Genomic DNA, 14,986 nt, shown 5'->3' with positions numbered 1-14,986 from the left:
CGCTCTGGCAAATTGTGAGTTTGTTGTTGAAGTGGAGGATTTACCTCGATCAGCATGCTGGATTTAAATCTTCCACTTAAACTAAATGAAATCATCAGTAATTCTGCCAGAATCCCCATGGAGTCCAAAGGGGGGATTTACACCGCCTTGTCCCAAATTGTAATCATGCAGTAAATCCACGTGACCAAGTGGTGGTAATTGCCGACAATACTGCCAAACTTGTAATGATGCCCACTGTCTTCTCAGGGTCTTACAATGTTTTGCTGTTCTCTTAGGTCCATCAGGCGCTTGTTCAAAAAGTGTGTCCTTTGGGTGGCTAGTTGTGTTTTTTTGGGTTGTTCTTTTCCCAGTATGTTAGTGATGGATGATATCAGAGTTCTCTTGTGTCTGTAGTGTGGGATCAGATTGGTACCATCATTTGAATCATTGTTCGTAAGGGTTTTTGTGTGAGGCAGAGTGTTTTTAGGTGAACCGCACAGCTATCTGCAGCAACCATATGGATTTAAAGACTGCTGAAATGTGCTCTTCAGTTTTAAGATCGAAAAACATAACATAAAAAATGGACTATCAGAACATGGGTCTCCTTACAAGTTGGGAGGCATCCTTACAAGTCAGGAGGAGTCTCCACCCTTTGAAAAATCAAATCCTTCATCCCGCCACAGGACTACTGTACCGTAGTGCAGGCCCTTGTGGTCTCGCACTTCAATGGGGGAAATGCTCTCCTGACAGGACTCCCAACAGCTCACTTGGCTCCCCTCAAAGCAGTCCAACACGCTGCAGCATTTCTTACTACTAGTGCACAGAAACATTTCCAAATTATCCCCATTCTGCACCAACTACAGTGGCTTCCTCTCCAAGCCACGATCCTGTTCAAGACTTCATGTATAATCTACAAAGCAGTTGCGAGTAGCACACCAGCGTACCTGCCAGCTAAGCTTTCCATATCAGGTGGCACACGCTCCTCGCGCATCAGATCAACCAACCGGCTTGAATCACAACTCATCAGCAAAGAGAGGGCCTGCAAACAATCCTTCTCTTGTCATGCACCCACCCTCTGGAACTCGATCCCAGTGTCAACTAGGAATGCCCCCAAATATTCTCCAATTTAGCAAATCGCTCAAACCATGGCTTTGTTAACACCACCTGACCAAGGGATGCTCATACCGACACTCATGAGCTAGTTCCACACTTGAAACAATAAAATACTGCAAAATTCAAAAATTGGGCAGTAAAAACATTTGCCAAATATCACTATTTTTACTATCCTCCCAATTCTTAGGTGTGTAGGGAAATACCGCTGACAGAATTCCAATGGAATGCTGATACCTCGAGCGGTATCTGAAGTACTGCAAGCCAGATTTTCTAAATTAAAATCTGTCAATTTTTCCCTCCACCTCAGTGGGTGGAAGTTAAAGTTGTAACTAGTTTCTAGAAATATTGGAAAGGTTTTTTTGTGTAAAGCGGTGAAAATACAGCAACATACATATTTTTTTGTAATTAAGACATGGGAGTGGATGAGAATGTTGTCATCTCTTTTGCAGACTCTCTTGCCGTATTAGCAAAGTAATGTATAAAGGGGTCAGAAATTACAATTTTGTGTATTGTAATAAATGTACAGCAAAGCTATATTCCAATACTGTACATTACCCATTCATCCATCAACATGATGGAGGGATAAAAAAAGAAAATTGGCCGCAATAATCCATCTCTTGTTTCCAAGAAGCTGTCCATGAAGCCAAAGGTAATATGCCTAGGTGAAACCTGGTTTAAAGGGTTAGACATTTTTCATATAGGATGTGCTACCTCACATATTTTTGTACAATGCTTATATTTTGTCCAACCTGCCTTTAGCACAAAGGTCCAGCCGTGTAATCATGGCCCAAGCTTCAGATTCATCTTTAACCAGATTCTTATTCGAAGGGGCTGTTGACGCAGGATCATCTGACAAGGATGTCAGGCCCACGTTCCTCGCAATTTTCCTTCCCCTCACACAACCAACCTACCAATTTGACACCTAGAAATGTCATCACGTCACTGGGTGCCTTACAGATCTTGTTTAATTCTAGTCAACTCCAGATTCTTATCAAATGCATTAAGGAAATACTGGGGCTCACATAGGCCCTGCGACTCCTAGTCATGGACCAACCCTGTAATATTGTAGTATGGGACATTAACGCTCCATAACCTGTAACCTTCCCTTCCATCGGCCTCTGCTAACCCCAATCACTTGTGCAGGGCTCTGTTGCTTGCAAGCTTGGTTTGAATTCCTTTTTTTTTTTAAACGCATTAGTGTGATCTGCTTCTGCTTCTCTTTCAGACCAGAGTGCCAGGCCCTCGGGCTCATCATTGTTGTGGACGCCCGTCGATGTTCACCCGTTCCATCCCTCTTCAAGGCCTTCAACATCCTACAGGTGGGGTCTCAACTCTGCATACTGTTGATTCGATATGGTGCTCTTCAGTACATTCGAAGTTCCCATTACAGAGATACTGGTAACTAAGCAATTCACAATGTGCAGATGGTCTATCATAGGTTTGTTTCCCCATGGGTAGTGAGAAAAGAACAGGCTCCATGTATACAATCCTGCAGGAGAGGTCAGGGAGGGTGCAGTTTAGCTGTAATGCTTGAGGGGGGAATTGAAGCATTTAGTGCTCCAAAATCCTAATGAGCAGTCTTGATGGGAGGTAAAATTCTAAAGCTAATTAAACAAGGGATGCGTTTTGGGGTTATCGTATTGAATGTCCTGAAAGTTACTTAACAGTGTGACAAGACCTGGGGAGCAAAACAGATGCAACGAGCAGAAAAAGACGACCACTGTACATGTTTGTTACTGAAGGCACATCTAGAGTACTGTGTCCAGGTATGAAGGCACATTTTTCAGTATTATGTGTCATTCTGAAGATCACATTTGGAATATTGGGCCAGGTTCTGGGGGCCACATCTGCATTTTTGGATCTTGTTTTGAAGGTCACATTTGGAGTCTTCTAACCAGGTCCTAATGCCAAATCTGTAGTCCGTTGTCCAGTTCTGTAAGCCACATCTGTAATGTTGTGCTCATTTCTGGGGAGTGTTATTTCCTGTCGGTCTCATTGTCAGAATCCGAGATAAATGGTGCTTGGTAAAAACCACAAGACTTGAGTGTGTAAAAATGTACGAAATGGAGGAAAGAAAGAAAATAAGATATAGGCGGACACATGCATTTCTTTTAAGATTGTAATAGAACACAATACTGCATTTTTGAACTGTAAACCGATGAATCTAGAGGTCTGCTAAGCCACTTTGGGGGAGGTTGGGTCTGCTGAGATGTAAGACATCTACTATATGAGGTTAAAGAAGGGGACCGTGGTGTGGTTTTATTTGTCCCAGAAAGGCCAGTACATACACTGAATGATGCCCTAGCAGAGGAGGTGGAGACTAAATAAAAAATGAAAAGGCATAGGACAGGCAGAAAACAGCAAGATTGCTGAAAATGTGGGAACATCTGGAGACTATGTATGTCTTATGTGAATAAGCCTTTATTGTTTTATCTAGTAGACTTAGATGGTTACCCAAACAGGAAACATACCGGTGCACCAATCTATCAGAAAAGGAGGTTTGTAGCCAAGGCTCTTCCTTTTGAGGTGCCTTTAGTTTTGGACCAGAGTCTGCACTGCTACAGCAAAGCAAAGTGAGGCCCTGTTGGAGCTTGGAGTACTAACTTGTGGAATTCTTGCGCATGCTCTCTCACATGGACTCTGCCCGGGAAGCAGGCCGTAATAGTACGAGTGCCACGGGATGCTGCGCAGGGGTAAAGACATACCTCTCACAACTGTTGACCCTGCAAGGCAGGTGAAATCGGGAATTTTTGGCGGGTGCATTACGAATGATTCCATTGAAGTCAATAGAACCTATTCTATTGTTGCTGTTTGTCAATTAATGTCTTCGGCCGGTGAGTCCATTGAAGTCTATAGAAAACAAGTGGTGTTTTGGGAAAATCTGTCCGAGGCAGATGACACCACCAATGGGGGTGAGTTGTGAGGTATGGAAAGGGCACACATGAAAAACAGGTGTGGCAAAAAGACACCATCACTTTTTCTTAATCGCAAGAACTAGTTGGGATTTTTATAACTTGGGTTTTCTTTCTATGAAGTTGCGTTTTCTTTCAAAGGTGAATGAGTTTCGTTGCTCCTAGATGCATGTATCGTCTGTTTGACAAACGCTTTCTCGGTATTCACCTTCCTGTAGCACACTCATGTTTCTGTTGCTTGCACTGTTTGCTATTGCATCCCTCTCACTAGTGTAGCCTGTGCTTATAACTCCAGTAGTGGGCATTCTTGGTGCTGTTATTCATCCTGGGGTGGGTTGGGGCAGTGTGTATGTTTGTACTCCGCCTTATGTTCACATGTCGTTGGTATGGTGGTTGTGATTGACTGAAGTGGAGGTCTCTGTTAGGGATCACATCTTATACCTTAGCTTTGTTGTGGGCCTCACTGCCTAGATTGAACCCTCCCCTCTTCTACTGCAATGGGATTGAACACCCTTTGCACATTCAAAGGGACACTGAGGCAGGCAGCATTCGTCTATACAGGTTACTGCTGTGCACGTTTCACCTGCTCGGTTTCATGGAAGTCCAAATGTGACCGCACCACCTGAGTGTGCATTGCGTTCTGTTAGTTGTCTTTAGCATTTGCTTGTCAACCTCTCATTAACGGGACAGCAGTAATGCCTGCAGTTGAGTTCACAGTAACTTTGTGCTTCGACACCTGGACCTCCTGCTGAAAATCATAGTTGGAGGCATGTGCCAGCAGTCGATTTATTTTATAACTTTAGTCACACATCCCCAGGTGACCATTTCCACTTGGATAACAGAGTAGATTTGCACTGTTGTATTCCTCGCTGTGTGAGTAAGGGAGTTGCACATCATTGTATGACTCTTAAATACCCGGGATACCCGACCATGTGCAATATTTCCTTGACTTTTTCTATTGTGGTTGATGAAGTGATGAATTGAAGAATATACACATCGCTTGATTTTGACGTGTAGTTAGTAAGCATCATAGCATTTGACGCATGGCGTGAAGTTAATGGTATTAAGTTTATGCCAACTTTCACATTTCTTCAGTCTTCTCAAAGCTGGTCACTTGAGGTAGATTTGTGATAATGTGTTTGACCTCTTCAACCCATGCTGTAGCACATTTAGCAGTTCGGCCCTAACTAAGTAAATTCCACCTTTGTTTGAGCCAGCGCATGGAGCAGAACTTAAATAGGTTTTCTAAAAGATGGCATTTCCATAACGTCACCTGAAGGACCAGTAAATCCTGGCCTTTTCAGTTAGATGGCCTTGCATTAGATTTCAGCCTGACAAGGTTACACTTCGAACACCCCTTAGATTTCTTCCAATTGTGGGTCCGAAATATCATCTCAATCAAGGAGTCAATTCGCTATGTTCTTAATGACCACTCCAAAGTGGCCGAGAAGTCACATTTAATAGATTTTAAAGGAGGATTGAATTATAACATAGAACAAACTGTTCCGATATGGTGCAGATAGGATATGCAGTTTCTGAAGTTGCGAACACCAGATGGTTTGTGGGCTACATCAAATGCTCAGCAGCAAAGAAGATACCGTAGGGGGAATAACGACTACTGGATTACTGCCTGACATGCCTTTGACCGACATTTGCAGGTCGACAACATGGAAGTCTCTGCCGAACAAATACAAATCCCTCCCTCCCTCCACCAAAAGCATTGCGCCACTGTATAAAATGCCAAGCACGATGACGGCATGCTCTCGTGGCAAAGCACTGTACGTTCTCGAGCTAGGTTTGTGCTATAATCAATCAAATACATGCTCTGCAAGCATTATTGCTGGGCTAAAGATGCACAAGCAGATGTTTATGTAGCACGTACTTGAAGAATCTTTTCTAGTGAGGTCAACTCTGGGCCCAGCTACCAATTACGTGCCAAGTGTGTTTTATTCAAATGAGCATGTGATGAAATAAATGATCCAATGTTGTAGAAAATAGTTATTTACCTTTTAGGTTTCTTTCTGCAGAATTTGCATCTTTTATAAATACACATGCAACCAACCAGGAGACTGCATGGTTCATAACTGTGTACATGCATGGTATATGAGGCTTAGGGTGTGAAGGTTGGAGCTGTGAGGTCAACAGAACGGATCTATGTGATTACTGGAGAAATAGACTTTCTTGTGAGCAACTTTAAGTGTACTCATCATACTGGCCCTTGTAGTCCCAGTCCTCTTACTCCAGACTCCTACCCCTGTCTGTCATGTTATAAAGATATTTTAAGGTATCAACACAGAGGAAAAGAGCTGCTAAAGTGGAATGAGTGGGGCTTGGAAGGCGTATGGAGAAAGCCACATATGAGTCCATACTTCCATTTTGCTTTGCTATAATTAATAAAGCTTCAAAACATTCCCCCTAGTGGCTTAAAGACTAACCTCAAGTCTGAAGGAAGGTGGTCTAGGTCTAGCAGGTCACAGTGGTGGGATCTTGTAGTGATCTGAACAACCTACTAATTTCCAGCCTATTCCTTTTGTGAGGCTTTCTTGAAGGTCCTCTGCTTGTATCCAGCATGGACTAATAAGGCCATTGCTGGCATCCCGGATGGGAGGTGATACCCTCTTTCTTATAGACTGACTTTGCTCGCCCTTGAAAATAAAACATTGATTTGCCTTCTCTGCCATTTCCTTCTTTGCAAGCTAGTAATGAAGTTCAGCCACATGATTTTAGTGGTCTTCTCCTGGCTAACGTTATTTCAGTTGATGTACTTGTTAGTCCTGGCAGTGATCCCCCTCCTCCCGATAGGAAGGAATATTTAAAATGTCAGTAGAGAACTTCGTGCTCTTACCTACTATTTCTGAGAACCAAATACAGGCCCATGAGCAACTAGCCTCTTGGAATCTGGGTCTGCCCAATGGAAACTTGGAAAAACGTAACGTGGTCTGAATGCATCCCATTAGAATACAGTTTGGGTCCTCTACAATAAAAGATTAACCATGTTCAAGTATGCAACCTGGGCATGGTTTTATCATTTGTATTTCATCCAAATAAGTCTGTGTTCCAAATAGAATCAAGTGGTTGTTAGCCCGTAAAAGAAGACAGTGTTTATATCTGCAGCAATCTCACTTATGAAGATTATCAAGTTGCAGGCACTTCTCTCCTCTGAACATGTACTGTTTTTCACAAGGGCTCATTCATCATTTTTTACTAAGAGTTATTTGCACATTAAATAGGAAATCGGTGTCCTGCCTTTCCATTAACTGGATGTTTTCAGGGCTCTCACATTCTACCTGAATGGTACAAAAGAGGTTTGGTTTATGCCACAGACCGTAACAAGCATTCAAACCAGTGAATGAAATATAAAAATAACTTTAATTATATAAATATATTTTCAGAATAAGAATATAAATTCATACACAAAAATGCTTAGAACAGGACAATGCCATGAAAAAGATACTCACAATTTTCAGGGAGTCTATACTTCAATTTAGTCACATTCCTCAATCAGTTTTATATTTTTTGAGTTTTAATGAGCGGATCTATGAATTTTTCCTCGTTTCCTAGTGAGATTTGAAAATAGTTATGAAACATTTGTGTATGAAATTGTTATTCTTTTGAAAATATGTTTATAATAGTAAAAGTAACAGTTCTCCGAAAAGGTTCTGTAGACAACATAACGCTCATCAATTGTTGAAAATCAATGATCCTGTAGGTCGCTGTTCCAATTCGCCTTTGGAACTTGAAGTAAAAACTGCACTGCGAATGGGTGTGTGTGACTGGCTGACCTACTCCGGAGCAGACATTGGGGGGAGGCGAGTGTTGGTGTGCTGCTGCATACTGGGACCTTCTGTGCTCTCTCCCCACCTGTTGCCTCACGCTGGCGTGGTGCAATTTATTGCAGTGCAAATATCTAAGAAACCGCGCATCCTAGGACCTTGAAACTCGGTGAGTTGTGTTCCTCCTGTGGGGATCGGTCCTACTACGACCACATTGATGTTTTGCCGATTTCAGGCAACCGTCTCATGTGTGAAGGTGCTGAAATCCAGAGAAAGGGGTGGGGTGTCCAAATGGCACGTAGCCACTAATGTAACTACGCACAATCTGGTGCAGATTAGTCAGTGTGGAATTGCATAAGGAACAATGCTTCGCCAAGCCACAAACCCACAAATACATTTTTACTTTTACTGAAATCCGGGAAAAAGAGTGGGGTGTCCAAATGTCATATAGCCAGTAATGTCCAGAGTGTCCAAACAGGTAATTTTGTAAAATGTGGTGCAGATTGGTGAAATGGTGTGGAATTGTGTAAGGAACGCTTTACAATGCAACACATTTTGATTTTTATTAATATCGATATTTTTAATTATTTTTATATTGATCATTCAATGTCTCCAAAAAATAATTAATAATTGGACATAGGATTTATTCATCCCACTTGTTGCACTTTTTTCAAAATGTTCATTCCATTATTCCTGAGTGTCTGTATGGGACTGCCTACTTGTTTGGTCTTCTAGTCAGTCAAACCACAGCAGCACAGTTCATCTCGAACCTGCAAGTCCCAGCTAGGATTTTGCTCTGGATGGTAGGCCTTATGGCTTCCACTATTTTCGTGGTTCTGGAAACCAGATGACAATGCAGTTTCTGCAGTGGTCCATGAGAAGCCAGCTGGATCTATTTCTAGTGAACATTGGATATCTTCTCCAGGTTGCTCCACAGTTTTGCCAGGCCTTGCAATGGTGGGTTTCCCAACCAATGTCCTTCTAGATGTTCTGTGTTGTCAGCCAAGGCCTTATGTGACTCTAGTGACAGATGCATCCTTGAAGGGTTAAGGCACCACTCTTCGTGAACTTTCAGTGAGCAGTCTGTGGAAAGAGCAGCAAAGATAATTTCATATCAAACTCTAGAGATGAGAATAATTTGCCTAGCATTTTAATCTTTCTTATCTTGAAGTTTAAAGAAACATTTTCCAGGTGCTTATAGACAGTACCACAGCAGTGCATTAAATAATAAAGATGGGCGGTATGGGATGTCTCAAATTATGCAGAACAGCCAGGCTTCCCTGGTTTTGAGTGATCAACAAGGTGTGTAAGATATGTTTTGGTTCATGTATGGCTATGGCTTCTTCACTTAGCGGGTATCCGTGTTCTAATGCAACCTAGTATACAGTCCGACCCCACAATTCTGGGCAAGAAACAGGCGGTTGATCAAAACTTGGATTAATTTAAATAAATGAAAGGTGGTCCCCAAGCTTTATGCAGGGCAAGTCACAATAATATTACACAATCGTCGGTAGCTTGTCTGCAAAAACGAAATGAACCTGCATGCATACATCTCACTATTTCTCACACACATGCATCCATTTATATAGTCAATTATATATATATGTATATATATTTATCTATAATCATTGAAAAAACGTTGTTAAAGGGACGTTATGCTTTAGTTGTCCTACTAAAAAGCTATTAAATTCACTGAAAAAACGTTGTTAAAGGGACGTTGTGGTTCAGTTGCCATAAGAAAAACCTATCACATTCTGTGCAAAAAATGTTGTAAAGAGACATTGCACTGACTCTGTAGTAATGCCAAACTATCCATATCATGGTTACACGTAAAACCGAAAACCCCCAGAAATTTGCTAGTTATGGTAAGCTAAGCAACGTAACTCCCGCCACCACAGTGCACTCTACCGACAGAGGTCAAACATCTGCAACGGTCAACCATACCGCCGAAACTGCACTCATAGACAGTGCCTGAGAAAGCCTCCACTCCTTCCAACTCAAAATACACAGCAATGCCTCTTTGCATGGTATACCTGTGCAGATCTTGCACAAAGGTATCACCCACGATCAGTACTCTGCGTCTCCCCATCTCTGCAAACCTCACTACAGAGTATTGGGAAAAAATATTACCACCCCTTCCTGTGAAGCACACCCTCAACACCTGATTGGATAATCCCCACAGTTCCATTTCCATGCCCACCATGATGGGAAGGGCAGAATGTGGCACGTGTGCTTTCCCAGTTACAGCGAGGGCCGTGCCCCAGTAAAGCTGGGACAGTCCTCCTTCCCTTTCCACTATTGTTTGTGCAGCTCTCCCTCGTTCGGTGCTATCAAATAGTCACACAGGCATGCAGCAATCGCATCCAAGATCTCTGCATTGAACACTATCATTTCTGTACAGCACTCCATATGTACCGTTACACACTCAGAGTACATGTCTCGTGTGATTTCAAAACACCTCCAGTTTAAAGTACGGCAAAACTATCCACGCTTTCAGCCTCCAGGTTCACCCAGAGCGGCACCCAGGTAACACTATTTGTTTTCCTTCCAGCACTCCAGTAAGTGCAAAGACCCAATACTTCAAAGTGCAGTCTGTAATCTGCACAATGCACACTACCCAAGCACATACAATATCCAGTTCAACCCTATCAATTTATGTACACACAGTATTTCAACACAGCATTCAGTGGACACACTGCAGGAGTGTTCACACCATAAGCTGCAGCCATGGACTAAAAACTGTGGGATGTGCTAACAATCACCACACCCATGGAACCAACAATGTATGCAATGCTCACAAACCACACACAGAACGCAACAATGTCAAACCTACTTGCAAGCAGGCCACATATTTGTTGACACTACGGCCTCACCACACACAACACCGTAGTACACCCTATGTTTAAATGCTCATGTCATGTGCAATGCACTCCCCAGCTGCAATTGAGCCTGCCAACTTTCACCCTGGCCACATGTTTGCATGCATGGCTGTATGACGTTGCTTTGGGTGTGGTGAACGGTATGTGGGTGGCTGTGTACATTGTCCATATTTAAAATGTGTGTTTCTGAGGACTTCCTTTCATGGCGCAATATCGTAAAGCACTTCTACAGCAAGAGTCTTATAAGGTGCACACCATAGCAAACGCAAATGCTCACATGTGGCTCTCTAATGTGCAACACGTGCAATGACCTACACCATATGGTAATGTATGCTTCTGATGTTTGTTAATCTGCTTGGAATCACATGCTGTGCATATGGTCCGACATCCAGTGGTAACCGCAGAGTATTGCATCTTGCCTTTCGAGAATCAACATGGGTGTGCCTGTAACACTATCCCTACGTGACGTGTAGTGTACCCAAGATCCCTCACGCCTCGAGGTCCCTCAGATTGTTTTTTTCCGCCCAGCATACTGGTCGCCTTATGCAGAGCTTGTAAAAGACATTGGCCCTCATTACGACCCTGGCGGAAATCGAAAAACGATGGCGGAAATGCAATACCACCATCGAATACCGCCCGTTGCGATTATGACCCGTCACCGTAAAGTACGATGCCATTAGCGACACCGTAGTGAGCGCCAACGCTAACTGCACAAAGTACGCGCACGCGCGCACTGCGAAACCGTAATTACCACCATGGCGCAACGGTACGGGAATTCTGACCCTAGCGGACATGTACCTAACGCCATCAAGCATGGCGGAAAGTACCATTCCGCCATGGTGAGAAGTACGGCATCGCAAACCAACCGTAAAAGGCCTTACTGAGTGCCTGTACACCACTCCCTGGCCACATTGCGCAACTCCTCGTAGGTGCAATGAAGTCAAACAATGCAACCAGTGAAATGTACAAGTCACCCATGCATGCCAACGAACAAATGAATGTAGGGGCTCCAAATGCCTTGTGAGTGGCCATCCATATTAGCCATGGCACCATTGCCGTACTGATGCAGCACAGGCATGTGAAGCTCCAAGTACAGCAACATGAACTGAAAACTGAGACAAACAAAAACAGGCCCCCCATCGCTTGACACCAGTGCAAGGCAACATACAAAGCAGTATCCTGAGTGAGACTGCACCAGCCCTGTACTCCAGCCAGTAAACAAACCAACCAGCAGCATAAGCATGTACCACACAAGTTGGCAGAGTGACTGAGCAGCCAGGCACATCTCAAGAGGGGCCAATGGGAGCAGCAGGGCACAGATGGCACGAATACAGAAGCCATTCCAATGGACATGACCTCAGTCTCCCTCAAAGAAACGCACGCAAACACAGGCACCTGTGACCAGCCATATTCTGAAAATCACATCATTCCACCAATCCACCTGGCTGACCGGCATCTGTTACACAAAAGCCAATCCCCCTCCCATGACATCATTAAAACAGTCATAATGGCAGCCCCTATCCCTGACCTTACTGGCCTTCGTAGGCAAACACGCCCAGTACAGTACCACGCAACTATGCTCAGAAGGCCGAACCCAAAGCAGATCTCCTCACAATACATCGCTCCACAAATAGGAATATGCTACATAACTTGCAAAGAATAACGCTACAAGGTCAATATCATAATCAAAATTTAATGCACAACAAAATCACCCGAGCCATACAGCTATTAGGTCATGAACTCCAAATCATATCTCATAATTGTGGGCTGCATCCGCAATAAATGACCAGCTTCTTCTTGTGTGACGCCCTGTTCCTCCATGGTACACAGGGGCTACATCCACGTTCAAAAAGGCAACATGGAAGCGCCTAGAACCGCAGGGACGTCCCATTAGGTAGGCACTAGTCCAGCTGAAAGCTCGAAATGTTGCTCCTAGCCACTAGTACTGCGTAAGGCCATGTGGGCCATTGGCGATCGTCCCATAAGATCGTAATGGTGCTCCACTGATTAACACGAAGCAGCAGGTGTCGGGAGTAAAAGCCATCTGCAGGAGTGGCATACAGATGGCAGCGGCAAAAAGGGGAGGAGATACCTGTCACCCAAATGAAACGAAAAAGAATAGTATGGGCATCTGAACTCCATTTGAATTACTCACTTCAAAGATCACACTAAATCCACAGCCATATGCATGTTAGCCCACTCAAAAGGATTATTCGCACCCAATAATCACTTGCGAATCATAACCATATAAATCGAGGTGAAAACACTATTACAAACGAGTGTTTGTGTGCATGCGTCTGTTAAAACAGAATCCATTAGATGTGATTAGTAACGTGCATAGACACAAGTGTTTGAAGGCGCGTCGAGACAGGGAGGGTTCAACAAGGGCAGATAGACGATGGTCCCACTATGGCAGCCCTGCATCACATAGCGCAGAGGAAGTTGATAGATTCCAAAAAGCCATGTACATGGCAGACTCTCTATTAAATCATCTGTCCATGCATCCATACATCATTCCCTCATCCCGGTATAAAAACGCCTGATTATTTACTCACATAACATTAGAAATTTCCATTGAATCTGTGCTAAATGCAGTCTGCAAAATCCACTGTGCTCCAGGCCGGAATTCTAGTGTTGTGAAGTAACATGTATTTGGGAACGTCCTGCCTTATCCTCCACTACGCTATTGCGCATCCCATACTATTCATATCAATCATTGCATTCTCGGCATGGCCCCTGTCCCAAGGACATTAAACAATAGAACTTTCTATCTGCAGTCAGACCTGTGGGCGTCTCCTCGCCGCTAGCTGGAAACCGAAAGCGCTGTCCTTCGAATTCCTCATTTGCAACATCACGTCGAAAAGGCATCTGTGACCGCTTGAAATCACAAATCCATCCATTTAGTGCGGCAGTGTGTGAAAATGGCAACTGGCTACACTCACAAATGGGACGCCCCGCCCGTCGGTGAACCGCGGTACAGCGCTGCATGAGGGTCCACCGTTAATCGAGTACTACATTCCACGGACCCTTCACAAGTATGTTCCCGACTGCAATGATAGTATGTGAAACAATGGGAGCATAGCAGATTTAACATATGAAGCAAGATCTCACTGCCATCGGGATGAAATACATGATTGTAATAGCAAGATGCCATGCGTCGATTTGCAGCGTTGTGTGCGGGACGTGCTCGCCCAAAGGGGATTGCAGCTTGCACAGGTGGAATGAATCACCACAGGTGGAGGCTATACAGCTTGGAAACACATAAATTGCACACCCAACCCCCTCCCACAACCACACCCACTCCAAAATGCTACCGGCAGGACTTGCGATGTTGGCCCTGGGGGACCTGATAGCACTGCAAGTACTCCAACTTCAAGAAGAAGACGAACACCAACTACTACAACAACCGGCCGCACAGAGGAGACGCAGGAGGAGGAGGAGGGCAAGGCAGGGCCAGCAAGGCCCACCAGCACAGCCACTATCACCACGCAGGCAGCCCGCAATCCCACGCCTCCGAGCACATCCGTTCAACCTCACTGATGAGCAGATCCACACCCTCTACCGTTTGGACCGGGACACCATAACCGCCATTGTGGACATGACACACGCTGACCTTGTCAGCATGATAGATAGCCCAACCGCCATCCCACCCCTACTGAAGGTGGTGTCTGTACTCCACTTCCTGGCCACAGGCACCTACCAGCACACAGTCGGACAGTTGCATGGCATTTCACAGCCACTGTTGTCACGGACACTATTGCAAGTGCTCGATGCCCTCCTGAAGCACGCAGACGACTACATCTCTCTACCACCCTCGGACCAGGAAATTACGAACACAAAAGTGGGATTCCATGCACTTGCCGGCATACCGGGTTGCATTGATGCCATCGACTGCACCCATGTGGAATTGGTTGTCCCACATGCCATGGAGGCCCAGTACCGCAACCGAAAACAATATCATTCTCTTAATGTACAAATGGTGTGTGACTCAAACAGGATCATTACACATTGTTGTGCCCGATTTCCTGGATCAACCCATGATTCCATGGTCTTACAGAACTCTACAATACCACGCTACATGGAGCGACATGCAGGGAACAGATCCTGGCTACTCGGTGAGTCTCATTTCATGCATGATATTGTGGGGTATGTGATGCGGCAATGACCTGCCAGGAAGGGGGGGGGTGCTTACGTAGCAATGTCATTCCTCAAACATCCTTTATTGTCCACATACAGGTGATGCCGGGTATCCACTGAAGAGATTGCTCCTTACACCACTCCGGAACCCACAGGACCAGCATGAGGAGGACTACAACCATGCCCACTCACG

The 14,986-nt window shown here is 44.5% G+C and overlaps 1 protein-coding gene across 3 annotated transcripts in view; it reads left to right on the top strand.

Moving 5' to 3' along the window:
- The window catches only part of LOC138447912 (pleckstrin homology domain-containing family G member 4B-like), a 1,180,303-nt gene that overhangs the window by 604,117 nt on the left and 561,200 nt on the right, over window positions 1-14,986 (top strand). For all 3 annotated transcript variants that reach the window (XM_069604450.1, XM_069604440.1, XM_069604433.1), the window contains exon 6: window positions 2,318-2,411. In XM_069604450.1, coding sequence (XP_069460551.1) covers window positions 2,318-2,411 — 94 coding nt within the window. The remainder of the gene's footprint in view (window positions 1-2,317; window positions 2,412-14,986) is intronic.

Source organism: Ambystoma mexicanum, chromosome 1p, assembly GCF_040938575.1.
Source record: "Ambystoma mexicanum isolate Mex_15411 chromosome 1p, UKY_AmexF1_1, whole genome shotgun sequence".
Lineage (NCBI taxonomy): Eukaryota > Metazoa > Chordata > Amphibia > Caudata > Ambystomatidae > Ambystoma > Ambystoma mexicanum.
Note: the sequence above shows the minus strand (reverse complement) of the source record. Positions and strands in the feature narration are given on the sequence as shown.